The sequence below is a fragment of the Accipiter gentilis genome, chromosome Z (assembly GCF_929443795.1).
Source record: "Accipiter gentilis chromosome Z, bAccGen1.1, whole genome shotgun sequence".
Classification (NCBI taxonomy): Eukaryota; Metazoa; Chordata; class Aves; order Accipitriformes; family Accipitridae; genus Astur; species Astur gentilis.
In genome coordinates, this window is record NC_064919.1 from 48425964 (window position 1) to 48452913 (window position 26950).

General features: G+C 42.7%; 1 protein-coding gene across 6 annotated transcripts in view; it reads right to left on the reverse strand.

Annotated features, from left to right (window-relative positions):
• Positions 1 to 25365, reverse strand: part of CEMIP2 (cell migration inducing hyaluronidase 2) — a 52568-nt gene extending 27203 nt beyond the window's left edge. For 2 of the 6 annotated variants that reach the window (XM_049795476.1, XM_049795471.1), the window contains exons 1-6: positions 12270 to 13179; positions 11822 to 12158; positions 5952 to 6092; positions 4883 to 5444; positions 2213 to 2382; positions 766 to 954 (exon numbers count right to left, since the gene is read on the reverse strand). In XM_049795476.1, coding sequence (XP_049651433.1) covers positions 766 to 954; positions 2213 to 2382; positions 4883 to 5444; positions 5952 to 6092; positions 11822 to 12146 — 1387 coding nt within the window. In that variant the 5' untranslated portion in view covers positions 12147 to 12158; positions 12270 to 13179. Of the gene's footprint in view, positions 1 to 765; positions 955 to 2212; positions 2383 to 4882; positions 5445 to 5951; positions 6093 to 11821; positions 12159 to 12269; positions 13180 to 15715; positions 16869 to 24198; positions 24301 to 25095; positions 25168 to 25306 lie in introns of those variants that run through there. The other 4 variants (XM_049795475.1, XM_049795474.1, XM_049795472.1 and 1 more) reach the window with 4 other exon arrangements.
• Between the last annotated feature and the right edge of the window lie 1585 nt (positions 25366 to 26950).

Below are 26950 nucleotides of genomic sequence, written 5' to 3' on the forward strand. Positions count from 1 at the left end.
GGCACAGAGCAACAGAAAGAAAACACAGACGCTGGCAGAACCAGGGAGCCAGTCCCACGGGAGGCTCTTGTGAAGTCGAGCAGAATGACTCAGATAATAAAAAAAGGAAACGGACAACAACACGCATGACCATTTTGCGCACATCACACCCAAAGGAAAAACAGATTGCAACTACTCAGGGATATCCTGTGTGAGCAGATGCTTGAAAGTGCCACTTATTTCATAACCATTTTGCTGGTGGGGGGTGGAGGGGGAATGGAGGAAAAGGAAAAAAAAAAAAGAGACAGGTTCAAAGATTGCCATTTTCTTTTTTCATCGTGCTTTTTTTTTTTTTCTCCTTTTTTTAATAACAACAGAAAAAGTTATAAAGATAACACTTCAAAAGATGGAAAGGGCACTAAAGGAAAAGGAAATGGTAATGACCACAACAGCCATTCAAGCACGTATAAAGAGAACTAGTGAAAAGACAGAAAGGAGCCAAGAAAGAACAAGCATAATCCTCTTGGAAAAAACCAAAAGCATTCAATAAGTCTGGGAAGAAAGGAGAAACAAAAGTCAGGATGGTAAGCTGTGAGGCAGACCTGACATAACACAGCGCAATTTTATAGCAAAGATAAGCACACATTCCTGTATATGACAACAAAGCAATAGAGAGATGGGTGAACAGGCTGTTCTTTACTGCTCCCACTGAAAGGTACTGTCCAGGGTGTACTACCGTGTATACGTATTTCACACAAATTCTTCAAGTGTTGACTGCTCTCATACCTCTGACTTTGACCTGATGGTTGGTACACTCTGGGCAGGGAAGGAGGGTGAATTCCTCTGTCTGATACATTGAATAGTCTGTGCTTGCGACCACAATCCGGTCTCCAGGCTCCCAACTACTAACATCATCCAGAAGATTCAGTATGACTCCACCTACTGCTTCTACTTGGAAGCCCGAAATTGGGACACCTAATTTAAACACAAAAAAAAGTAAACACAATATAAGATTATAATCACCTTTATAGGAAACTATCTCGAAGAAGATACAAATAAGAAATGTATGAGATTTCACAAGCTCCAAAGCCCTCTGAAGTACAATTCTGCTCTGAAACTTGCCAGTGTGAGATACCATTATGGCTTGCTTATTTGGTGCATCTCAAATGAAACAAATGGAAAAGATGGAACGAACAGTGACAGGAAAAAAAATTTATGCTTTTTTTTTAAAAAAAACTAATATCATATGGCAACAATTTGTAGGTCCAGCTACCTCTACTTGTTTCAAGTGACATTTTTCCACCATTTAAAACTCTACAGATGCAATCAAGGACCTGGCAAAACAAAACAGGGGGACTTTCCTTTTTATTCACAACTAAAAAAACACTTTGGCAGGCTAAATTACACACACATGCTATTTCAATGCCTTGTGATGGATTTGCACAAGTTCAGCAACTCTTGCTTACTCTTGACCCTAACTCTACAGTACCAGCAAGTAAAAGATGATTTTGGTGGATATTTTTTTTAAAATGAGTCTATACACTTTCATGGGCTGTAATGAACAGTAAAGGAGTACTATCAAATAGCTCAATAAATAAATATCCAGCTACCTTAAAAAAATTCTTCTGAGGCAAATACAATATTGCTTAGTAATTCTATGAACAGAAAAAGTTGACTGGGCAAAAAAAAGCAAAACTCAGATCAAAGATACCTTAAATATAAAAACAAATAAATGATAAAAGCAAACAAGTGGTAGGTCTTCCAGGCTCTTTATACCACAGATTCAACTTGGTATGAGAAAAGCTGCCTAAAGTTTGGCATCAAACATCAACAGAAGATTGTAACAAGAATAAGACATTTCTCTTAGTTTCTACCAAGCTTTCTTTTTAGGATCGTAATCACCATCTTGGATGCTTAGATTTAAAATACACGACTGGCAAATTACTAAAAGGAAAAAGTCTGTTTCAGCCTTTTGTAAGACCCCTTATCTCCATCTAAATATACTAAAAATGAAGACTCTCAGGGTTATGCTGTTCACATACTGTATACAAACAAACTGAGAAAACAGGCTGTACTAGAGAACCGTGTTGTCATACTTCATCCATAGGAAAAACAAAAAACTTGGAGCAGCACTCAGAAATCTAAATTGCAACCAACAGTTCTAGTGAAAAAAAGCATATACAATATTTTTTACTTCTTCCCCAACTGCACATTTTACAAAATGCTTCCCTACCATCATTCCATTCACTGTAAGCTCTCACAACAAACTTCTGACCATCCACTGTGAAAAACTCTTTCTGAGCAAGAGCTTTCCCACCAGTGCTGTGATTTTCATAGTTTCTCACTGATTCGTTACAGGAAGAATTTCCACCACCTATGACACCAACAAAAGCCCAGGCTTGCCTGTGAAAAACAAAAGTAAATGTTTAAATATAATGGTCCTTAACGAATTCTTCACAAACAGGTAAAGGACAAGACAAGGAGCACAGAAGTCATAATTCTTTTGCCTGCTCTTCCAAATTAATTTTAAAATGCAGCTTCAAAATGCAGAAGAAAAATGGGCATACCTCATTGAAAAGAAAGGTAGTTTAAAATAACTGGATGTCCTATATACAAACTGGCAAATACAAGACCTCTTAATAGAGAGGACTTTCAGATACATTTTTGGTGCAATATCCAACAAGATATTGCCGCGTGTGCATCAGGCCGGGAGGGGTGGACACAGCCGGCAGCAGCCGCTGGTGATCACTGTACTGGACAGGCAATACCTTTTGAATCTTTCAAGATGCTCAGGCCCAGAAAAGGAATGGCATACTGCTACATAACCTTTGCACGAGGGATCACCAATGTTTTTGAAGGCTGAGACCAAGGATTTTTGCTTTTCCCCCTTGCTAGTGCAGTCCCTCAGCTGGACACCTACTTGGCTGAGCACCGGAGTAGAGCAGGGAACTGTCCTGGATGTACTTCCCCCTTCCTACAGTTCTGCTCAATGCATCCAAGTTTTTGGAAATGAGAAACAAACCACATGCCACAGCAAGCTGCCACCAAGTTCAAAAAACAAGACTATTTTGCTGTCCTGTACTGCTCTGTAATGCCATAATTACGTGTGCAAAGGAAGCAGTAGAGATCATCTATTAAAAAGCCGAACAACTTTGCATCATTAGAGTTGAATCATTCACACCAAATGAAAACAGTGTCAGCTAGCTGGACTGCAGTCTGTTCCTAATGATTGGTTCAAAGGCAGATATTAAAACCACCTTCAATCCAGTTGCCTTTATTTCAGTCCCCTCACGATGTTCTTACTGACTGGGGTTAAAAGGCCAATTGAAAATGTTTAGTGTTAGTCTGTTCATAGGAATAGTACATAGTGGGCCAGCTTTTCAACAGCAGCAGCAAACAAGCTGAACATTTCACAGATGAACACTTGAAATAAATATCAAGGTACTTTAATGCATGCTGTTTTGCAGAAAGAAGCAGAAGGGGAGAGGGATGTAACGGAGTTATTCACCTCCATGCTGAAGTCTCCTTCACTAGCTTTACAGGTTTAACAAAACAACTCTGCTTTTCCTCAGTGAGCCATCAGGGAGAGCTTCTTGCCTGCCTTCTACAGCAGAACAAGACAATTTTACATGCTTACAGAGCCTCTACCGACTAATGAAAACAGACAGGAATTAGCTCAGCAGAGAAGGAAGAAAGGCTGCTTCTTCCCAGCTGCAAGCTGAAGAAGTTCTTAATTTCAGACAAACCAGCATGGAGGTCATGGGCAGAGACGAACACGAGAAATGCACACCTCCAGGCCAGGCCATTGACCTGAACAACCACCACATGGGCTTCCCTGCTTTCAGGAGGTGGCACCTATTACAGGACATCCAGTTCTCAGCACTGCTGACCAAACTGCTTCAGAGGGAGTGCTGCAAGCACTTGCCATCCCATGACCACATGCTTACACAGCCTCTGACACAAACGTGCTCCTGACAGGAACCGAGGTCAGAACATGCCATCCTGACTGACGCCCCAGCCTGCCCCTGCCAAAGCAGAGGGAGGAAACTAACTGGAATCCAGATGCTGGGGGGATAGCGAGGGGTAAGAATAGAACGGAAAAACTAAACAACCGATTTCTTGGAAAATAGAAACAGGTTAGGAGACTTGGTATCCCTTTCACTTGTATTGCTAACCCTGTGCAGCACAAAGCCCAGATCAAAACATGCACGGCAAAAAGTCATTTGCCACTACTAAATGCATGGCTCAGCAGTCCAAGTTTCCTGCTTTAGTAATTCCTATTGTACCTCTTCTACTGTCCACCATTCAAATTCTGACCAACTGAAAAGAATGGTCAAAAGATACAGAAACACCTTGCAAGTGTACTTCAGTAACAAAGTATTTTTATAGGTCAGTTCCCTTGCAAAACCAGTGGAGGGGTAGTGTACTTTCATCTCAACAATGCACAGGTATGAATAAGACACTGCTTGATATACAGGATTAGCATCCCTTCCCTGTACTCAAGTTTCTAGCTTGGCATTCCTTGCTCCTCCAGACAAAGTCATATGCATTAAAAGCCTCACCTAGCAACTGCTTTCTATCTGTGTGTTTGAACAAGCAAAAAAATTCCTCACTGCACCCAGTTTTAACTTCTGTAAAGAACAGTGAAAAGAGGGCAATTACAAGTACGTAATAAAGTCTACCACACTGATACCTGTAACTATCAGTCTCTGCACTATCAAAATACTGTGCACTGAATACTACCACCGCACTACTATGTACAACACCGAGAATCCTCTGAAGACACCGAGAATCCTCTGAAGACTTTAAGAACAGACACTGTCAAAGTTTAATGAATTCTCCAAAGGCAGCAGGATCTGTATATAATCTTTACTCAGCACAAAAGGGAAAATAAATTATTTACCTGTAACTCAATCCTCTGACAAACTTACTTCCCAGAAGATTTTGAATAGTCACTCTGGTTTCCTCCAGTAGATTTTTAGCAGCTGAATCTCCTACAGCAATAGCAACAATGCGACCAGGACTTCCATTTTTTAGTAAGTTCTGGAGCTTCAAGCTTTCTTCTGAAAATTCATGTGTATCAAACTTCAGCACTTCCAAAATCTCTGCTGTGTCCTGATCGATCACTCTCACATTTAGTCCTCGGGAAAAATTCTTTTTAAATGTATAATGACCATAGGCCAGCCCTGAGAAATACATAGTCTTTGACAGAAGAGTCCATGATAACTTCTGGTGCCCATGCAACTCCAGTGTTCCTTCAGGGCCCACACCAATAAATTTTTTGCCAAATTCTGGCATATCAGCACCTTCGTTTGACTTTCCATACAAAATAATAGTTGCTTTGGATTTATAGCGGCATTTCTCTGCTCCAACATGAAGCATTCCACCATCCTTTATCAGGATAAATCGAGTTCTCAAGGTAATATTTTTAGAACCTTCTTTATCATCACCAAAAACAAGTAACCCTAAAGGAAAAAATATATTTCTGTACATCAAAGCAGAATTCAGATAGACTCAAAGACTCAAGTTCTTAAATAAGAACAACAGATGAATTACAGATTTATTTTCCACACCTATTAATTAAGCTGTTATGCTGTCATGTATGTTTAAGAATATTTGGGAAGGTAACTCCTACCAATTGTGATTTCTCTTTCTAAGACTGTGCTCGGTTTATTCATAATTTTTTCTGCCATTATCAGAAGACAATCAGATCTTGTACAAGGAAGGCTACTACACAAGTCTTGTTTTACTATATCCTATAGAAAACCCACATTAATGCTCCACTGAAAAGACTCTGCAGTGTTCATTCATCTTTTTAATGATATTCTTGGCCTGGTAGCAGGCTGAAAAGTAAAAGCAGGGTAACTGGTCAATAAGCTGCAACATAAAATTCCAACACATTTTTCATGCAATCACAGAAGTAAAAACTATGCAGTACACTGAAGCATGATGTTCATCTTGCCATTTCATACCTCCATCCTGTATAACTATAGAGTGTACTGTAGCATCTGAGTTCAGACGAAACAAATCCCCTTTTTTGATAAAAACTCTCTTTTCAGGATCTTTTCCAGGGCTCCAGTTTTTAAGACGAGGATTCTGATCGGGACAATTCTCTGCAATACAATGTGAAATTCAGCTTTTAAAAAAACAAGCGTCATCAATCAAGGCAGCATTAGGATGAACACAAGCAAGGCAGAGTCAGTCACCCACAAAGGATTCCCACCTTCATCTGTAATTACAATACTGCAGCCACTGATTCTACTGTTTGCATTCATTCAAGCAGCCAAAAAGATACCTGAAAGGTGGCTAAACTCTCAAGGGCAGGAAGGCATTCTTATACTGAATTAAACTACTGATGACCACAGACTTAACTGTCAACATACACTGTTGACAATACATACTTTCAAACCCCATCTGATTTTTTTTGAGATTTTCTGTATCAACTGCAGTAGATGAAGAAAGGTAAGTGGGAAGCACTCGGATCCATAGCAGTCACACCGAGCACTGGATGTCCTAGGCCAGCTACCTAGGCCAACTAAGATGGTTGTAAAGCATCTAAATATCTCACTGCCCTCAAGGTCTCTCCCTGGGTGAGAAAGGCTGATTCTTTCTTGCTTTTAAGCATTCGGATCACTTCTTTCAGTGTAGGTTTGAAGGTAAGGAATAAAGACGGACAAGACATCCTTAGAATATTTAGTATAAAGCCTTACTGGTTAGAGCAGTTTCCTGGGAGACAAGACATCTGGGTCTAAATTCACAGTTTGTACTCCTTAGGAAGTCAGCTTATATATCAGGCTACAAACCACACAAGAGCAGAGACAGATGCAATCCTTGCTGAAACCCTGCTGAAGGTCAGGCTATACACAGGCAATAACACCATACTACGAGGCCAGAAAAGGAGAAACACCAGCAAGAAGTGACAGGGTTGTGTAATTTCAGATGAAGTTACAGCAGTGTAGTATTTACAACACACACATCTTCAGCACATCAAGCAGCTGAGTAATGCAGCAGCATAGACATGCTACAAAAACAGAAAAGGGAAGTATATTCCTTGGATTTTCTTACCAAAAGAAAAGTCAGACTGAAAATATTTTTCTTAAGCAAAAGACAACCAGAAAGATGCCAAAATAAACAGGTTAGCAGCCCAACGGAGAGTAACAGTCCAAATAGCCTTTTCACATCTTATCTTCTGGAGAAAAACACCCACACATCTGCAATGCAACTTTGGGGCTAAAAAGCTATAACCAATAACCCATTCTTGCAAAACCTAAAGAAAGTAAAACCTATCCAGAAGTTTAACACAAGCCAGCCTTAGTTTTGCTGACAGAAATGTTTTTCCTTTGGTGTTACTCTCCACAATTCAAATCCTTTCCAACTCAGGAAACCCACATAAACCAAGATTTGACTACCAGTGGGAGAAAAATAGCAGAACTGCATAAGGGCAAAAGGCATCCAAGTAGTAATATAAAAATGAAAACTAAAGAAAATACTTTGAAGGGATCCTAAGAAGAGAGCGTTTAGAAAATGAAATTCAACACCTGAGGGAAAGCCAAAAAGCGAGAAGCATTGCGATCATCAAGACTGCTGAGCACTCACCAGATAAATGCAAGCATATTGCCTGACTCATGCAGAGTCACTAAACTCCTTCCTGCAGACACCACACACACACAAGCACTGTGTGAAGAAACACATATTTCCTGGCTGGTAGCAAAGGGCAATGTGAGGAAATCATGAGTCAGCAACCTGATGATTTCTGCTTAGCGTGATTCACAGAAGAGAAGATCTAATAACTGTAAGCTTTAATGTGGAGTCAGAAAGAAAAGGGATAGCACAATAACTCAAAAAAAAAAATATTAAATCTATCGTACATTACAATCCAGCAAGGAAGCCATCAGCATCACAAGCAGACGCTCCTGTATTGCAATCATGCTTCTGAAGCACAGTGAATCAACTTTTTGGCAAGCAGATCAGATGTGCCCAGCAAAAGTATTTTGAAATTCTCCCTTAGCAATTGCAGTGGGGTGCAGGGAAACATCAAATATTTAGTACTTCACCATATGTTACCTCCAAAATTACCGATTAGATTTTACAGACCAGTCATTGCCTCTACAGTTAAGGTTAAATGAAAACAGAAGCATAGACCAGAAAACGTTAGGTAGTTATGGCCTTGCCAAATTTAACCACTCATGTTGAAAATTTTTCAAGTCAAGCCTTTGCTTCAGAGCATTTTTATAAAAATGGGTCACAGGTCTCCTTCAGGTTTAGTTGCTTCTAATTGGCAAGGGGGGAGGAAGTGATGTTTTTGCAAATGGTGGTGTGTGTGGGGAACCACTTCACAAAAAACCACCCTGCCAAAAAAAAAAAATATTCTAGAACCTTCCATGTGCTGGAGCAAGGATATTAAATTTGGCAGGAGAAAAGGCAGGAAACAGTTCTCAATATGTACTTAAATACTTGCTTTCTACCTGCTTAGCCACCAAGTCTAAAGTTTTTTTTAAGGCCTCTGAGAAAAAATTATCAGTGTTATATCATGCTCAGAAGAAGTTTATCACAGTTTGGCAGCTAAATTTTCTGAGGATCCTGTTTACCCTGGGCAAACTCCAGCCAAGAGCTGCAAAGGCCAAACAGAACTTTTCCCTGAAAACCTCCCCAGCTTGTCACCCTGTCCCTGCAGCACAAGCCCCTGGAAATGGGGAAGGAAATCACATTTCCAGTGCTCTCCCTGCTCTCCAGTGTTCAGGACTCCTTAGAAAAAAAAAGATGATGACAGGAAGATAAAAGCAAGGAGGAAAAAAGAAACCAGATGACAGGCAGGAACAGAAATGCAGACAAGTATCATTTTCCCTTTGGGGAAGGTATGCTGGAGGTTTAGGATTTACACACAATTACTACTAAGTCTCACATTCCCTTCACTGCCTTTTAAACAGCCATTACAAGTACTGACAATATGGATTTCCAATTAGCCCTTAAGAAGAACACACCTAGCTGGAACTGGTGTCCTTGGCTGCAGCACCCGCATGTGCTAGGTTGGAGCTGAGCGTATTAGCCTTTCAGCCTGTCAAGAAACTTTTGGGGAGTTGCTGCAACAATACTGCAAGATTAAAATTTCGGCCAGACTTTCCTTGGTGTCTGTAGGAGTTTCTCTTGTGTCAGGATGTATTGGGTTTGTGTGGTGGTTTTTCGGTAGCAGGGGAGCGGCTGCAGGGGTGGCTCCTGTGGGAAGCTGCCGGAAGCTTCCCCGGCTCCAAGTCGGGCCCACGGCTGGCCCAGGCCGAGCCCGTCAGCGACAGTGGCGGCAGCGCCTCTGGGATAATTTATTTAAGAGGGGGAACCTGCAGTGAGCAGGGGGATCGGGATGTGAGAGGAACCCCTCTGCAGACACCGAGGTCAGTGCGGAAGGAGGGGAGGAGGAGCGGGGGAGGAGGGGATGCCCCTGCAGCCCCTGGTGAGGCGGCAGGCTGTGTCCCCCCAGCCCGCGGAGGGGAGCGGGGGAGCAGCCCACACCAGAGCAGGGGGAGGCCCCCAAGATGGCCGTGACTCCGTGGGAAAGCCTGAGCTGGAGCAGTCTGTGCCTGAAGGACTGCAGCCCGTGGGAAGGACTCACAATGGAGAAGTCTGTGGAGAACTGTCTCCCGTGGGAGGCACCCCACGCTGGAGCAGGGGAAGAGTGTGATGAGTCCTGCCCCTGAGGAGGAAGGAGCGGCAGAGACGAGGTGTGATGAACTGACCCCAACCCCCATTCCCCGTCCCCCTGCGCTGCTGGGGGAGGAGGGAGAGAGAAGCGGGAGTGGAGCTGAGCCCAGGAAGGAGGGAGGGGTGGGGGGAAGGTGTTTTAAGGTTTGGTTTAATTCTAATTATCCTTCTTTTGATTTGATTGGTAGTAAGTTAAATAATTGATCTGGTTTCTTCCCCAAGTTGAGCCTGTCTTTTCCCTGTGACCATAAGTGGTGACTGATCCCTCCCTGTCCTTTTGCCAACTCACGAGCTGTTCTTTATATTTTCTCCTTCCCAACCCACCAGGGGGGAGGAGGGAGTGAGCAAGCAGACTGGTGGTGTTTTGTTGCCAGCTGGGCTTCAACCACCACAGGGGGTTTCCAAAGGATTCTATGGATGCATGTTTGGTTTTTTTAAAGGATAATGGGAGGGAACTTCAGAAAGACACAATGCAACAATTAGTACTGAAAACTGGCCTGGACTTCCATCAAGAAGTAGTGGGATGTTGAAGGAAAGCAGTCATGACCTTAGGTTACTCCTTAGCCCTTATGTAAGTCATTACTGTAGACAAAAAAAAGCCTGTCTACTAAATCACAGCAACTCTTCCTGCAACATCCTCAGTATCCCCGGTGATCGATCAACCACGTGCTGACCATGCATTCAGTGCAATAAATCCACACAACTCAATGCCTCTGGAATGAGCTACAGCAGATGAAGCAAAACCATTCCAAAACCACTTAACATTTTTTTAAAAGGCAAGCCATCTCCTTCACATTACTGGCTTTTAAAGCATAAAGGGACTATTATTTTATGTATCCCACAGCACACGATAACACCATACTTCTACTAAAACCATCATCAAAATCTACAACTTTTAGTTAATAAAGTTAAAATCTTGGTATCAAAGCAGAAAGGTTTTTCTCCCTCTGCAAAATACTTCTCAGAGTCAACTACCTAAGTCACCTTTCAGCCTTCTCTTGAACTTGGCTGTAACCAAAGTACTTACTGCAGATATGTACCCGTTACCAGTGATCTCACAACACAGCAGTAACTTTCCACTTACTACTCCCTCAGGGTTTTTTTTTGTTTATTTGTTTTCCTTCATTATTATTAGGAAAACTCAGTGACATCACCCAAGAAGAGATCTCAGCAAGCCACCACCAAGAGTGCTCCGGTCAGATGTGTGCATTCATTTTGCACTGTCATCTGAAATCTTCAGTTGATTATCTAGTTTATTTAGCCTGTGTTGCATTGACTTTGGAAACTGAACCTTTTGAGTTACTGCCAAAAGCCACTGAGGAGTCTAAGTCTGCTGTGTTAGAATAGCCAACAGTTTCAATTCAAAACCCTCTTTAGCTTTTAGAAACCTGACTTCTGCCTCAAAAAAAACCCCAAACTAAAACAAAAAACTAACCCATGCTCCAAACTATACTAACAAGCTTTAGCAACTGTACCTTACAGCAACTCCTAGCAGTATTTGGCCACAGGGACATACACTTTTAGCAATCAGCAGTTAATCACATCACCTGTTCATGCTTTATAACCACAGACTCATTTGAGACATTTTCCAAATTCCATGAAAGTTGCCCAGTTTTCTAAGATGAGCTAAAAAAAAAAATAATCAGCGCTAATAGATCAAAAAGGTCCCTGCCCAATTTGTGTATAAACAAAGCAAACACATACTGTCAGTATAAATTCTTGCAAATTTTAAAATTATTTTACTCGAACAGTCTTCTACTACCTTCCTTAGTTACAGCTTAAACAAACAGGATTTAATTTTGTCTGCAATTTGTGAACATACCAGACAGCTTCTTCTGCAGGCAAAAATAATTACACTTATACAACATTCATGCTTCTTGCCCCCTCACCAGTAGTCTTTATTTACTGCTATTCCTTTTTGCTTCATGTAAGTAAATCAAATCATCCACAGTTAAAACATAAAAATGACACTGATAACAGAAAGAACAGCCGATCTTAGTGCCCACACACTGCTTCCCTCCATGTTAAAACTGCAGTAAGCGTTCTGTTTTTGCATTTAACTTTTAACACTAATCCTGATGCTGAATTATTCAGTTGGGTTCCCAGGGACACTAACTTATAGGATGATCTTGTTTGCAAAAGAACTTACCATCTGGAGCATATTTTGAAGCTATTCCCAAAAAAATCCCCAGTGCAACAAAAAGTGAAAGGCTAGAAATGGCAAAGCAAATGAGAGTATTTTTGTGCCTGTTGGCTTCTGCCTGGCGGCGGTGCTGATCCACTGGTAAGGATGGGAGTCTTGTCCGGGCTTCTTGTCTCGCAGAGGTAAATTCAGCTGCAGCATGGCTCTGCGAAGGTGGCGGGGGACGGAGAGGGGCAATTCTTCCCGGGATGTACCCAGAAGACCTGTGACTGCTCCCATTCTGAGGCCGGAGGAAAGCAGGGGAGCTCCCCCTGGCATCAGTGTCTTGCATGTTATAAAGTCACTGGAACACAGACACAGGGAAAAAATAACAGGCTTTCAGAATACAGAGTACAATACATTAAAGAAAAAAAAAAGAAACAAACAAACGAAAATGCAATTTTAAGCCACATACCTTCTTAAGAAGAACAGCGACTGAAACTGTGGCTATGTACAAAGTATCAGTCACTCAGTTGCTACTGGTCATTTGCCATGGTGTAACAGCTTGAAACAATACTGTATATGTATCTTCAACAAAATTAAACTTAAAAGCATCTGGTATGGGAAAACAGTACAGCACAGACTATTTCTTTGTAGTTCCACTAGGTATTTTTCACAGAGTGTTTTCACAGTTAACTTCTATTATGTGATTAAGAAACGAGCTGAACAATGAGAAAGCTAGCAACCCCTTCTTCCCCACAGTTATGCAAAGAATGCCTAAATGTATTTCTTCTGCACTGCAGAGGCTGAACAAACTCCTCATTGTTTTCCTATATGGAAAAGAAGCTGAAAGAGACAAGCCTTCCTCCCACACTGGAAGCAGTAAAAAGCATTTAAATTTAATATGTAAACTACCAAACACTACTTTATTTACATTCACGCTGATGCAACTTAGTCAACACTTTTAATTAGCTGAGGCATATAGAACCCACAAACTCTTAATTTACTCACAGCAAGATTTGGTTGCTAGTAAAGATGCATCAGGAACGGTCCTGTAAGAAAGTAATCTGTATCTTGTTCAGCAAACCTCATGTTTTTTCTTGTTGCTGAGATGCCTGGGTTTGGACACAAAGCCTGGAAGGAACATGACTGCTCCAGATCTCTGCGCCTATCACCCAGAAGCGAGTGCTACTTTTATTTCAGTTATTAGTATTGTTTCCACCTTTTTCTGAAGCAACCAATGAGGAAAGCTTACCAAAACCATTACTGCCTGGCCTGTCCTCACCAACAGTTCTAACCCACCATGCTTTTCTGGTTTCCTTTAAGAGACACAAAACTGCATTTGACCATTTTCTCAGGCTTTCTGGTCAACTGTGTTGTATCATATGGAGTATTCACCAAGCTGGCATGATTTTATTTAATTTTTTTATTAAAATTTCTTTGGGATGGATTTTTTGAGAAGGCTGCTCAAGTTTCAGTTAACTGAAACCTAACTTTCTAAACTAAGTCCTGAAGGGGATTTAGGCAGAAGTCATGTGTATTAAATAGCAAAATGAACTACAAAAATAAAAAACTACCAATAACAGAAAAGTATAAAGATCCTCTTTCTCTTCCATTAACAAAGGGAAGTCTGAGCTATGCTCTGAAGTGCCAGGCACACTGGTGAAGGAGAAACGTGACAACTGTAATCTTATTCTGAGAAGCAGCAAAGGAGCCTTTTGTCTTGCACGCCACAAAATCTGATACTCCACTGTTTCAAGGCAAAAGAGTTGCTATTATTGAACAGGCTGGATTACCCTTTCATGGGAGACAATGCATCTCCAGATGTATGCACAATGACAATAAAGGCACTGAAATATTAACTGGAGTAGCCATCCCAGAGTGCAAAAATTATGCCAAGTCCTCCAGCAGTGTTTCTCGCACCTGTTCATTGTAGCAAACTGATTTTCACCATCCTCCTTTCTGTTCTTTGAAAAACTATTTCCCAAACCTAATCCTCTGCTCTCAGACTTAACTGCCCAATGCGTTATGAGCACTGTGCAACAGCTTGCTTTCACCACATGTGCTTTTACACTCAACTAGTCATCTTTCAGCAGTGAAAACTCAATCATTTCTATGTTTTAGAAGTGGTGTTAAAAGCTGAGTAGAGAAGCTTTTCAAGTAATTCAAAGGCAGTATTTATGTCTAGCTGAAACAAATACTTCAGTATCTTTTTGACTGAAAATTCAAAGAAATCTGATCCAGCATTGACTTTTTTTTTATGGTTTGGACCCCCAACTCCTTAAACTTGGTTAAAAAGTTTTTAGATATGGCATTTATCTATCACACTGACAAAATGACTACAGAGTGTTCATTATAATGTGATATGAAGAGTTAGTAAGTTTGTTAATTGCTCAGCTACATCAACTAAATCCACAATGGTTAAGCAAAAGTTAACTTACTTTTACAGAATAATTTTACCACAATTTTGCATACTAAGGCCTCTTAAAGTACTGTTAGACCTTTAAAGAAAAAGTCATTCATTACAACAGACATCGAAAACACTTGTGTCATATTTCAAGCATATTTTGTTTTGTACAAAGCATTGTTTGCAAGCCTCATTTTGCAAACTGTAAAAGTTTTCCAACTGTCCCACTCAAGCACAAACACAAGTCACCCCAAGGACAGGTGAAAAAGAGACTGCAGAATCACTGTCTTACCCATTACAAAATAAAAATAATGAAACAAAGCCATAAGGAGATACTTAGCACATTCAAAAGATTTACTATATAGTTTTCCATTACAACAGGAGTAACAATTTCAATACTTCCCTCTTCCTGTGTTATTTGAAAGTCTCTGGCTGAAAGAAGGATCTTTTCTATCCTGTAGAACAACTACTGGCTTTTCTTTAAAATTAAGACACACTGCTAATCTGATTGACTTGTTTATTTCCACTCTGTGTAAGTCTGTAGATAGCACCATGCAAATGCAAGTGTAGTAATTGGCTATATGGCCAGTTATGCCCTAGAGAGTGCAGTTATTTGGTTGCACAAATATAGTTTGAGTAACATGCAGGAGGTGTGTGTGTGTGTGGAAATCTGTTTAACTATTTAAATACCACATTTCCTTGTAAGTTCCCATGCACCTGAATCTTTCCATGTAACGCTTTTTCTTTCTCCACCCAAGGTTTGCCATTTCCCTTTGACCTGTGTTCCTTTAAAAAGGCAAAAAAGCTGAGATCAAAGGCCCCAAGAGAACATTTGCAGTTAAAAACACCAGAGAAGACTGGCTCCAGTCACCAGGATCTCCTAAACCCACAGAAGTATGAGGTCTCCTAAAAGACCTCATGATCTGGGCATCTCCTCCTCCTGATGGTGCAGTGCTAGACAAGAACACCACCACTTTTACAATTGTACTTTACTTCGCAGATTTCTTCAGAGTGATTTCAGTAAAAGTCAAGTTCTTGCACAATATACAACCAATTACCTTACAGCATTCAATCTGTACAAATCTGTTATTTACCATGTCATTCAGGCAGGCTGCTATGTGAGTATTCCCTAATTTCTCGCCCTTCAGCCTTCAACACGATATTATGCAGTATTTTCAAATCCATTATTCACCACAGCTTTTAGTCAGGGCCACATGTAAGTATGTGCTTCCAGCCCACCAGAACCAGGGATGCTTCCAACACACGGATTCAGCTAGAGCGCCTCAGATGCTTCAGCCCACTATGTACTTGTTACCACCTGTCTGCTGGAAGGCTACACTATTTGCATCTTACTCTTTTGCAGGAGCAGGGCTACTCCACACAATTCATATTTCTGCTTATGCACACCTTCCCGCAACATAAGCAAGCAAGTACTTCTCATGCTCATCAGCTTAAACCACCTTAAAAAAAACAAAGTTTATTTTGCACAGCATCTAAGTAAAAACAGTGATTACCTGCAAGTCTGCCTCTGCCAACAGAGCATCTGAGCTGTGTGGACAGCAAACCCCAGCAGGCAGACAGCAATGAGCCACTAACAAGCTGCAACATCTCCAGTCTCCTCACGTACTCCTTCATCACTTTTAACTTGTGCCACTACTACCCACTCATACAAGCCCACATTGTTCCACACTGGCAGAAACTAAAAACACATATGCACTGTACAACCAAGGGATAACATCTGAACCTCCTGAGATGCAAGCATGTGCTCATAAGCAAGTGGCATGCTTATCTGTTACTCAGTTTGGGGCTGGTTTCCTGGAAAGGAATCGGATTCTTTCATGAGGCAATTCAAAACATCACCTGACACCACCCAAAACATGAGAAATATACCAAGATCTTTCACATTTTTCCCGTCAAATGCTTAGTATAACAAAACATGTCAAATGCACCAGAAAACTCCTGCACCCTTGCACCTTCTCAAAATTTTGTAAACAAAGTACGCTTACTTCCATACAGTACAAAGAAATTAATGCTTCCCTTAAAGCATATTTTAAGAATGCATAGTCCAGAGGTCTTAAAATTAAAACAAGAGATACTAGAAGAAATCCTGCTTCTGTTGCTCTGGGTTATCAAACACCACCAGCTGTAGTGCTGACCTATTACCATACCATTTAATCTCAGAGTACATAACTGCCAGTAAGGAAAAGACTGAGGAAGGGTGGAGGAAAACCACACACATCAAGAAAAATATTTCCCCATGTAATACAGCACCACATTGGCTACTGCTGCTTTCCTGGCACAGGCACTTGTCTGGTATGAGATCAAAAGGCAGTGAGAAATCCAAAAGAGAAAGGAAAGGGACAAGAAGTCAGTATTAAAAAAGCTCCTAAGTAGCTACAGTTACTGAGCAGAAAGTAGACATGCACACCTTCACAAGCCTCCAAGCTGGTCAACTACAGTGGAGATACTAACTTCAGGACAATGTTTAAAGTGCGTTAGAAGTCCCCAGTTCAACAAATCTTAATCTCACCATTAAGAAAATTAATGGTTCCCAGTGGACACATGGGGTGCCCACATGCTTTGCTGTCTGGTTCTGCATTTTCTTCCACTGCCTTGTTTTGAAATTATACCTATTCACTATGATAATAGACAGCATGTTTGTAGGAACCTACTTTTCCACCTGCATGTGCAAAAGTTGGAAAGAATATGTGCACAGTAAAACACATTAACACAGTTAAATAACTGTTGGAAATCACAACAATGTTTATAACAGCCTAAAAAATCCCAGCTGACTTAAACAAAGCGTAAAAACTCTATAGACATCTTCCATCACATATGCTGTTTGGTGCATGCCACCACCTTGCCCAGCAGTTTCAGAAGAAAATCAGAGGACAAACAGCAACAGTCAGTGAGAGAGATACAAACACAGTGAGAATTATATAACTTATTTTGGACAAAGCTTTATTGCACCAGATTTTCTGAATTTCCTGTGTAACAACTATTAATTTTTACTGAATTTTTTGGCACACAGAAAACGCATGAAATTGCATGATACACAACCAGTGGAAACTACTTGAGCTGAGGACCACATCTCCTAAAACAAGTCTTTGCAAAGTACCACAGATCAAGAGACCGAAGTGCAAGCATGCATAATATTTACAGTATAAAACAGGACCTGTAGATAGAAGTAATCTTCATCAGCTGGTCTAATGAAATCTTTTGAGCACATAAGTCTCTCTCCAGGTCAGAAGGAAATTTCAAACCTATATAGAAGTAGGGGAAGTTTAATTACGTATGTTTAGGCAATATACGAAACAATATCGTTATTATCAGTGGATTAGAAAGGACACTGGAGTGGGAGGGGAGAGGATGGTGAGAAGATCGCCCAAGAGAAGGAGACGGGTAATTTGTAGTCTGTGTAATATAAGTTTGTCTGTGGGAACAAGTATGAAATAACAGCACGTCAAGCAAACCCACTCTCAGGTTCATGGCTTACAGCATACTGGAGAGCCATGAATTTACTTCCTAGCCTCTTCTGAAGGCATTTGGTAGATCTCCATTAAGGATGAGGCTGAAAGATCACAGGCAAAGTGGGATTTTGTACAAGGAACACATTTCCCCTTTCCAATGACAACTGGGCTTTTGTCCTTCACCCACAGTTTGTGTGAATGAGCTCTGCAGTGGTCCCTTGGTTTCACTTACATAATTGTTCAGGAAAGCATTTGATGCAGCAGATGAAAAAATCCAACTTTTCAGAAAGGTATTTTCATGGTTCTTCTGCAGAGATGCAGCTTACTGCAGAAACTGCAGGGACATGTTGGTCTTTTCCAATTCCTGGACACCAAACATTATCCTGCAAGCATTCAAGTGTTCTGAACTGACCTCAAGACACTTCTATTTTCAGTCTGCTCTAACATGTTTGTAACATCTTTGGATTGCCCATTGAAACAAAGAAACATAAGCCAGAAGCCATAGCATCCAACTGTTGTCTGTGTATCTACAATGATGCCTGACACATTCCGTGACTTCAAATTTTTTCCCCTTTGTTTCTTTTTGACACAGTTATTCTTTTTAAGTCACTTAAGAAATTGGGGAACTCTATTCTGGTTTTCATTCATTGTTAAAACAATAGCATGTTCTGCTTGAGGAAATTATTCAGACACCATTTGTTTCTCTGCATACAAGTGAATTGACCAATGACTTAAGTACAGAGGATCCAAGAGAGCACACCAGGAAATGCAGCACGTGTGCTGAAATAGGCGACACAAATGGAATAATTTTTACTGTTTCTCTCATTTTCAGAAACGAAAGATTTAATAACTTGCATAAGAGATCAAGAGTGGAAACTTGCATTTTCATCACGCATCTGCCATTAGTTTGCTGCATGAGTCACAGCTTGTTTGGGCCCCAAGCCTGTAACATGAGAAAAAAAAACGGTCACTAGCCTCACAGGGACATTGTGAGGGTTAGTTTACAGAACACTTTGGTCTCCCTCAGCTCAGCGGTGCATCTGAGTACAAGCCTACTTTTAAGCAAATAAATAGCTCTGTTTAAGTCAACAGCTTCCATGTGAAAATAACATATTTTCAGCATTCATCTTAGAGAAGCTGAAGAAGATGGTAGGGAAAAAAAACCCTTAAAACAGGAAAAAAAATTTTTTAAACTACTTCTCATACTGGTGATAAGAAGAAGTGGTACCTACAGATGCAGTCCCTAGAAGAACACAAATCCCATCCAAAACAGCTACAGCTTAGGACTCACTGAACAAAAATTCTCTATGTAATGGTAACACACTTCGGAGAAGTGAAGTTCAGTTCTGGCACTACCTTGAATCACTGATGAAACAGAGATCCGGCCTGCAATCCATTCAAGAGTAGGAAGGTGAGATTAGATACCTCTTTTCTTCTTACTATATTAGAAGAGATCCCATAGATTATAAGCATATATGACAGTACAGTATGTAACAGGCAGTGGGCAAGAGTCAGATGCCATATTTAGCTTTAGTCAACAGGCATAAGCATAAATACTCCAAGAAACTCCCGAGTTTATTGACAGAATCACATAATAATCAGTAGTTTGTCATACTTAAATTATATTTAAAGCACAAATCCGTAGCATAACATACTCTCTTCCATATCAGTATATGCATTTCTTTCTTCTTCATCCTGGTTCTTTTTACCTATCCTGGTTTTCCTCTCAGGCAAAGCCCTCAAATACTTATAACTTTTTTCCGTCCCACTCAAATTTCAGTAAATAATATGCCACCCCTTATTCTGCTTACTTGAAGGATTGTCTCTACAGTTTTTAGCTGTCAATCAGCCACGAAGCAAGCAATGCTGCCTGAGAAGCCGAGTTGCTAGTTGCACACCCATATTCTTTTAGAGTTGTCTTTCATTTGCATGAGCCAAGTTAAATGAGTTTGCATGAAAAGATAATTAAGCTAAGGGCTCCAAATCACATCCACTGAGCAAACAGCTGTGACATCAGCAACTCTTAGGTGTTTGAACCCCTAAAGGATTCTTCATCCTGGATAAGGATGACTAAGGGAGAGGATATATGACACGGGTCCATACAGTCAGAAGTAGCACTGAGAATGCAATGACTGTTCATGTCTCTCCCAAGGCGGAGGGGGGGGTTGGGGGGTGGGGAGCAGACATAAAGAGGTTTCTGAACCTGACTTAGTGCTGGATGCTATGGACTTCAAGAGTTTATGTAGGTTCAAACAGCAACAAGGTCACAGAACAGAAGTCAGTAGAGGATTGTTGCATAAATAATACTGCCCCGAGCTTAGGAAGTCCTTGAACTGTAGGCTGTTGGAAGCTGGAAGCAGAAGTATAATTATGTAGTAACTTCACCAGACATCTATTACTCATCACTGTCAGACACTGGGTAATTGTCTGGATGGACAGTTTGTCTGATAGGATGTGGCCATTCTTCTACTGTGCTTTAAGATCTCTTTTAGCTGTTGTCTTCTGCTGCCACTTTTCCAAAAATCACCGCCTCCTTTAAGGGCCAAATCCCCCCTCAGCTCAGCCACTGCAATTGTCTGTTGACATTATCAGCACAAAATACACCTCTACCTGATGGCCTAAATTAACGTGCTGGACCAACACACAGTAGCTGAAACATATGAGCAGTTTTAATTTTGCTGTAGGATCGGTAGCCTCCAGCAGAAGGGCAGGGCGCATACCAGCAAAAACAGTGAGAGCAGAAAGCCTTAAAAGTAAGAGTCTTGTGAAAAGTTTCTACAGCTAAGCCAACACAGGATAACTTGACTGTATGAATGCCAACATCCCCAATGGCTCTAAGGTATCACAGGAATCACAGAACTATGCGAGTCGAAAGCCTGGTGAATAACATAGAATGATTTAACTTACACAGCATAAAACTCTTGCACAATTTTAGAAAAGAAAAAAACATCTTCCATCATTTCCCTTTTATAAAAATCACAAACAGCATATTTGGGATATCTCAAAACAGAAGCAAGTCTTCAAAAAGCAAAACAAAACCTTCTAATCCACCATTTAGTAATGCATTCTGCTGAGCTAGTGGCTCCATTCATATTTTGGATTACTGTGGTAAATTCCTTTCTAGGAAACTCCAAGAACTTTGCACCCAACAGCCAAGCCCTGCAATATCCTGCCAGGTATAGCTAGTCATTTTGCATGACTGCACTACTCTTCTGTGTTGTTAGGTGTTGGGTTTTTTCCCTTCTCCTTAATCCCATGCACCAAAAAGATCGAAAAGCTACTAGTACATTGTCTTTTGTTAACCTACTTCACAACAAAGGAATAAAATGAATTACAGGTTCTAAAGTATGCACTCTTTAATGTCTTCAGTATTTCCTTTCCATATTGGCAAATACATCACTTTTCTCCCTCACATCTTTCTTCAAGGTATGTAGTTTTCTACTCCTTTACCACTTCCTTTCTCAATATTACTATTCCAAGAAAATATTTCTGTACGTTTCTACACCCACATCTACAAACAATTCACTCCCACTTGTCCTGCCAAAAATATCTCTGTTAAATCAGTAGTTAAATATTTTTTAGTTAAAATAAGCTGAGAATGGATCAAGTCTAATCATGATTGGATTCCAAAGAAGAAAGTGTAATTTACAATACAGATTTTAATCACATTTTGATGTATACTTTAGGTGATTTTATAGAACTGCCTTGCTAATGCAAAGAACGAACTTTACCGGTATACTTCAGACTATGCTCCTACAGAAAGTGAGATTTACTAGACTATATTTTCCCCATTAATTTCCATCAGCAGTGTTTAAATCACTGGTGCAAGCACGCAGAAGGTGAAGAACAGAGCTGCCGCAAGCACTGTGGAACAAGCTTCCTTGCAGAGATGCATGATGTGGCCCGTCAGCTGAGGAGCACCTTTAGCTGTGGGTGGGGGTAACAGGGGTGTTCCTCTACAGCTGTGGAGGCTGTAGTGTAGCATCAGGCACCAGCAAACACTGGGGAACAGTTTCCTCCTCCTACCCAGCTCCTGTGCCAGGCAGAACAAAGAGGATGCGGAACTCTGACTCTAGCACAGAGGCAGGTCAGTGCCTTCCCAGGGTGAAAGAAGCAAAGGGCTACCTCATACTCAACAGGTAACATGAACATAAATGAGTCACTGCTTAACATCGTTGACATTTCTAACACCCATCTTTCTTTCCTCACATGGAAGAAAAATAACAACCTGCAGAACACTGCTCATTTTCTGCAAACAAGACTTCCACAGCAAGAAGCTGAACTGGCTTACTTGAAAATGCACAAAAATAGCATGCTAAAACTGTTTATTATAAAGATTTTTCTGCATGTACTGGACACATGATAAAGGAATTTAATGACTGTGCTTGGTATTAAAAGCAAATTAATAAGTTATCTGTAATTAAACAATGTTTCTAGTCCAGATTGTCCGAGGTATGTAGGCATCTATTTGGCAATAAGAATGTTGTTTTCAAGTATTTAAATCAGACTGAAAAGCAGCTGTCCCACTGCACCCTAATCATTACTCAAGGAAATAAAACTTCCTAAGCTCCCTTCAAGTCCAAGTTATTCAAATATGTATCAACTGAGAATTTAAAAAAAAAAAAAAATTAAAAAAAAACATCAAGCTGTAAAATAACTGAGGAAGTCCCCAGTTTGTTCTTCAAGCTTCTAGGACTAGTAGATCTCCTTGTCCTGTACCTATCTTTATATTCAGCCTTAGAGGAAAAACAACCTTTTAGTTCCCCTGCTCCACCCCCTCATTTGTCAACTGGGAAGACACGTGAACTGTGCCACCAAATGGTAACTCTTCCAGTCATGGGATCAGTTACAGCTGGGAAACCTTTAGTGGATTTTACAGGGCCTGCTGAAAACTACAGTTTTTCCACACAGGGGTCACCATCCTCTACTGCTTAGTGTCTCCACCAATTAAGCAGGAAGTCTGATGAACAGGTTAAAAGCTTCCAGCCAACCCTCATCACCACTTTCCCCACAAAATACTGTGAGGCTAAAGTGTTAACGTTCATACTTAAAAAACCCTACAGTTCAGCACTGAAAAACTTATCTATCCACATCTCAAAACAGCACACACTACGCCTATTGTTCAGATCAGATGCTAAATTTCAGAGGTCACTTCTGCAATCTCACTTTACCAAGGACCTCACAGCAGTCCTCTTGAACTCTTGTCTCCCCGTCTCCCCCTTTTCTTCTTTTTCATCCCGAATTCTTTTGTAGCTGCGGGCAATTACTTGTGCTTTACATAAAACTGTTGTTCTTCTGGACACTTTGCCCAGCTCCAGCCCCTGGCATACACTCCGCTGGATGCTGTATTAGTAGGGAGAGAGCAAGAGGAGCAGGCCCAACAAACTTGATCTGGCAGAAGATGTCACATTCGTGCAGGCAGTGCGCAGGATCCACGCAGACAAAGCGCCTCGGAGAGCTACTGACTCCTAAGAACAAAGATGAACCTCCCCTCCTCCCTACTGCTACCCATGGGCCATTTCACATCAGCAATGTAGATAAGCTGTTACAAATCTTGTTCTGTGATTCATCAAAACTTGACTGATGCCACTCAAGAAATGTGAAGTACTGCTTCATCTTCTTTATTGCACCGTCTTTGTGGAGCCCCAGGCACTACTTCATTTTTACAGCTACTCGGGAATACAAAAATCTCTTCCCCTTTAAAGAATCCGTGCTGCTAATTCACTTTTAAAATACAAGCGAGGGCAGTATCTTCAGCACACACCCCTCATCCAAGCTGCAATGTAGCACAAAGGTAGCGCGTTCTTCACCACACACCCTCTTTTATTAGAAGGGTCGAGATACGCAGCTCCCACTCTGTTTTTTTCCATGCCTCTGGGCAAGTAAAGTGGGCTGCTGGGAAGGCAATCCCTAATAACCCAGGCACCCGGGGGTGCCTACCAGGACAGGTCCGGACTAGCGGGGAGTCGCTGCCGGGGCAACGGGCTGAGCCCACCCTCGCTCCCCAGCCTGATTCCGGGAGCATCTGGCCAGGAGCGCTCACAAAAGCGACCAGACCCTGCCAGCACGACCCCGCCGCGGCACCTGCCACCGGGCCCCGCGGAGGGGCGCGGAGCCCGCACCTGCCGGCCAGGCGGGAGGCGCCGGGGACGGGCACACGCCGGGGACCCGCGCCGGGGACGGACGGACACACGCCGCCTCCGCGCCCAGCCCCCCGGACGCGCTCGCACGGCGCCGGGCGGAGCAGGCGGTTCCTCCGGGCAGCCGCGGCTGCGCCAGCCGCCGGCCCGGCCCGGCCCGGCCCTCCCCGCCCCGCCGCCGCCGCCGCCCCCGCTCCCTCCTCTCCTCCTCCTCCGCTCTCCCTGCGCTCCCCTCCCCTCCCTCCGGCCCCGGGAACAAAAGAGGCCGGTGCCGCAGCGGCCGGCCGGGCAGCCGCTGCAGGCCGGCCCGCTCCCCGGCGGCTCGCCCGCGCCGGCAGCCCCGTCCCGTCCCGTCCCGCCGCCGTCCCCGGCCGGGCGCGCACTCACCTGGGCCCGGCGCGGCGGCGCGCTCAGGGCGGCGGCATGGCGCTCCCCGCCCCGGACACGGCGGGAGGCCGCCCGGCTTCTCGCCACCTCCCGCCGCTCCCCGCCCCGGCTGCCGCCGTTACGCAATTGGCAGCGGCCGCAAACCCCCCCCCCCACCCCCCCCGGGGCGACGATCCCCGGCCCCGAAAGGAGGCGGCTGCGCCCCGCCGCCGCGGCCCCGCCTCCCGCCGCCGCCCCCGCCCCCGCGCCGGGGGAGGAGCGAGACCGGCCGCCCCGCCCCGCCCCGCCCCCAGCCGGGACCGCTCCGCCCCCGCCCCGCTCCGCTCCCCGCTCCGGCTGGCGCCGCGCTGCCCGGCCCGGCCGTGGAGCTGCGTGGCCCGGCCCGGCCCGACCCGGCCCGGCGGGACGGCAGCAGCCCCGGCCCTTCCGCCCGCAGGGAAGGGACCGGGCGCCGCCTCCTGCAGCACCCGGGGCTGGGGGAGGGAGGAGGCGTGGGGGCACTTTGCACCCCGGCCCTGACCCACGGCTCTCCTCCGGGCGGGGTGGAAAAAAGCTGAATTACCGCTGAAATACCAAAGACAGCGTTAGATGCCCGTGTCCGACTTAAAAAAAAAAAAAAAAAACAAACAACAAAAAACCAAACAACTAAAAAAGCAATCCACAACAGAAGCGCACGGGTGCTGCCGGGGAGGTACAAGAGGTCCGCGTGTACGTGGGGGAGCAGGTAGCGGAGCCCCCGGGGAGACGGACCCAACGTGCGGTCTCCGCAACGGCAGCGGGGACGGAGAGGCGGCCTGCGGCAGAGGCAACACGAGTAAAAAGCAGAAAGGTACGAGGCGGTTATCGTTACATCGAGGCTCACCGGGCTGAATGGGAAGAGAGAATGCGGTTACTTACAGGAGTCGTAGCCCGGGCAGCCGCTGGCCGGGGAGGAAAATCTGATTCCGCTTTCTGGGATTCTTTTTTTTTGAAGTCTGATTTGCAGTAAAATCAAGCTAAACCCAAAAACGTTCTGAGTTTTAAGGAGCCAGACCCTGCAGCTGTTCCACAGGAAAGTACGTCGACCTGGGTTAGAAACTCAGCGGGACTGTGAAGTTCCAGCACTTACCCTTTGCTGGGGACCCACAACTCCAGGGCACCTCAGCCTCCCAGGCTGTCAGCTTTGAGGTAGATCTGACAACGGGCTTCTCTTAAGTTTGGGACCTCCCACCGTTTCCAGTGCATCGAGGTTGGGCCAAACTCATTGAAAAAAAAAAAAAAAAAAAAAAAAAAAAAAAAAAAAAAAAGCAAAAGCGCCCTTATCAGATTCGAGATGCTTTCAATGAAGTGGTTCGGGAAATACAGCCAGCGTTTTCCAACATAATTATTTCTTTGCGAAAATTCCAGACAGCTGGAAACGAAGTGATAACTCACTTATATTCCTATAAACACTGCCCCACGTAACTTTAGTTCTAGCGATTTCTTCTTTGTTTACCGGTAAGCGTAGACTCTGTTTGCTTACAGCACATGGAGACATCTAGTGACTAAATAATAAACTGCAAATCAATTTCAATTACTCTGAAATCTTGGAGATTACACTAGGATCCTTCGCTTGCACTATTGCAGTAGGACTGCAGCGTTCAGGGTGGTACAACTGCAAACCACCACACTGCAAAACAGCAGTTTCCGTATGCAGGGACCATGATGGAATGAGCAGCTGCGCTCACTCACGCAGTGACTGCGACTGCAGCTCCGCTGCACAGCTTGAGCTTCAGGCCATAGTTTTCAGGACTGAGATTTAGAGTAATACTTAAGACAGAGATTTGTCTGTATAGACACAAAAGGGGTTGAGACAGTTCCTAACTTGCCCTTCTCTCTAAACCACAGCGAAGGAAGCCCTTAGGTGTATGAATAAGGCTGTTTCATCTTCACTTTGATCACATCTCTGTGTTTCTATTCCTTCTTCTTCAGCTTAATTTTTTTTGAATGCCCAGGAGCACAATCCTTCTAAAACGTGTGATTGTAAATGTTTCCTCATTTCGACAAATGCACATGCAAACTGAATATTTACATTTGCCAATGACTTTGGCTGAAATCAAATTGAAGGTAGTTTACCTTTGTTTAATGTGAAATTCAAACTTCTCAGCTGAAAAAAATGCCCAGTTAAAAAAAAAAAAAAAAAGTCAGCATGGCACTGGACATCCATTTTACACTAGTAATATTATGTTTGTCCATGGAACACGCATGTCCAATTATTAATTCAGTTGTCTCTTTGCATGGGCAAATTGTATTCATGTACAGTGAAACTGTAGCAGATAAGTAGTAGGTGTATTGTTTTTACTGTATGCACTGTTTTTAGTACGTGTCTGACCTTCTGAAAGTTGTTTTTTTAACATCAAAACACTCTTTCAATGATCCTACATCATATGATCGTGTATAAAAAATAATGCTGAATTATTCCTCAGGAATGCCAATTGTAACAAAACATTCATGCAATTTAATTCATGGAAATCCCTGTACTCCAAAAATTATTCAGGGTTAAGCCTTTCCTCTCCTTTGAGAAATTATTTTCACTTAATGCAGCACTTCCACAAGAAATATCTGTAAAGGTGATTTTGCCAGATGGATATGTTTTCTGTTCTCATTAAGTAACAGAACTAAACTCTTCAGATGTGTTACTCTTGAAATGCTTTTGTTTTTCATTAAACACAAAGCACTGCTTACCCTCTGGAAAGATAGGAGTCCAGGAAGAGAAAGTATTTTCTTTTTATAT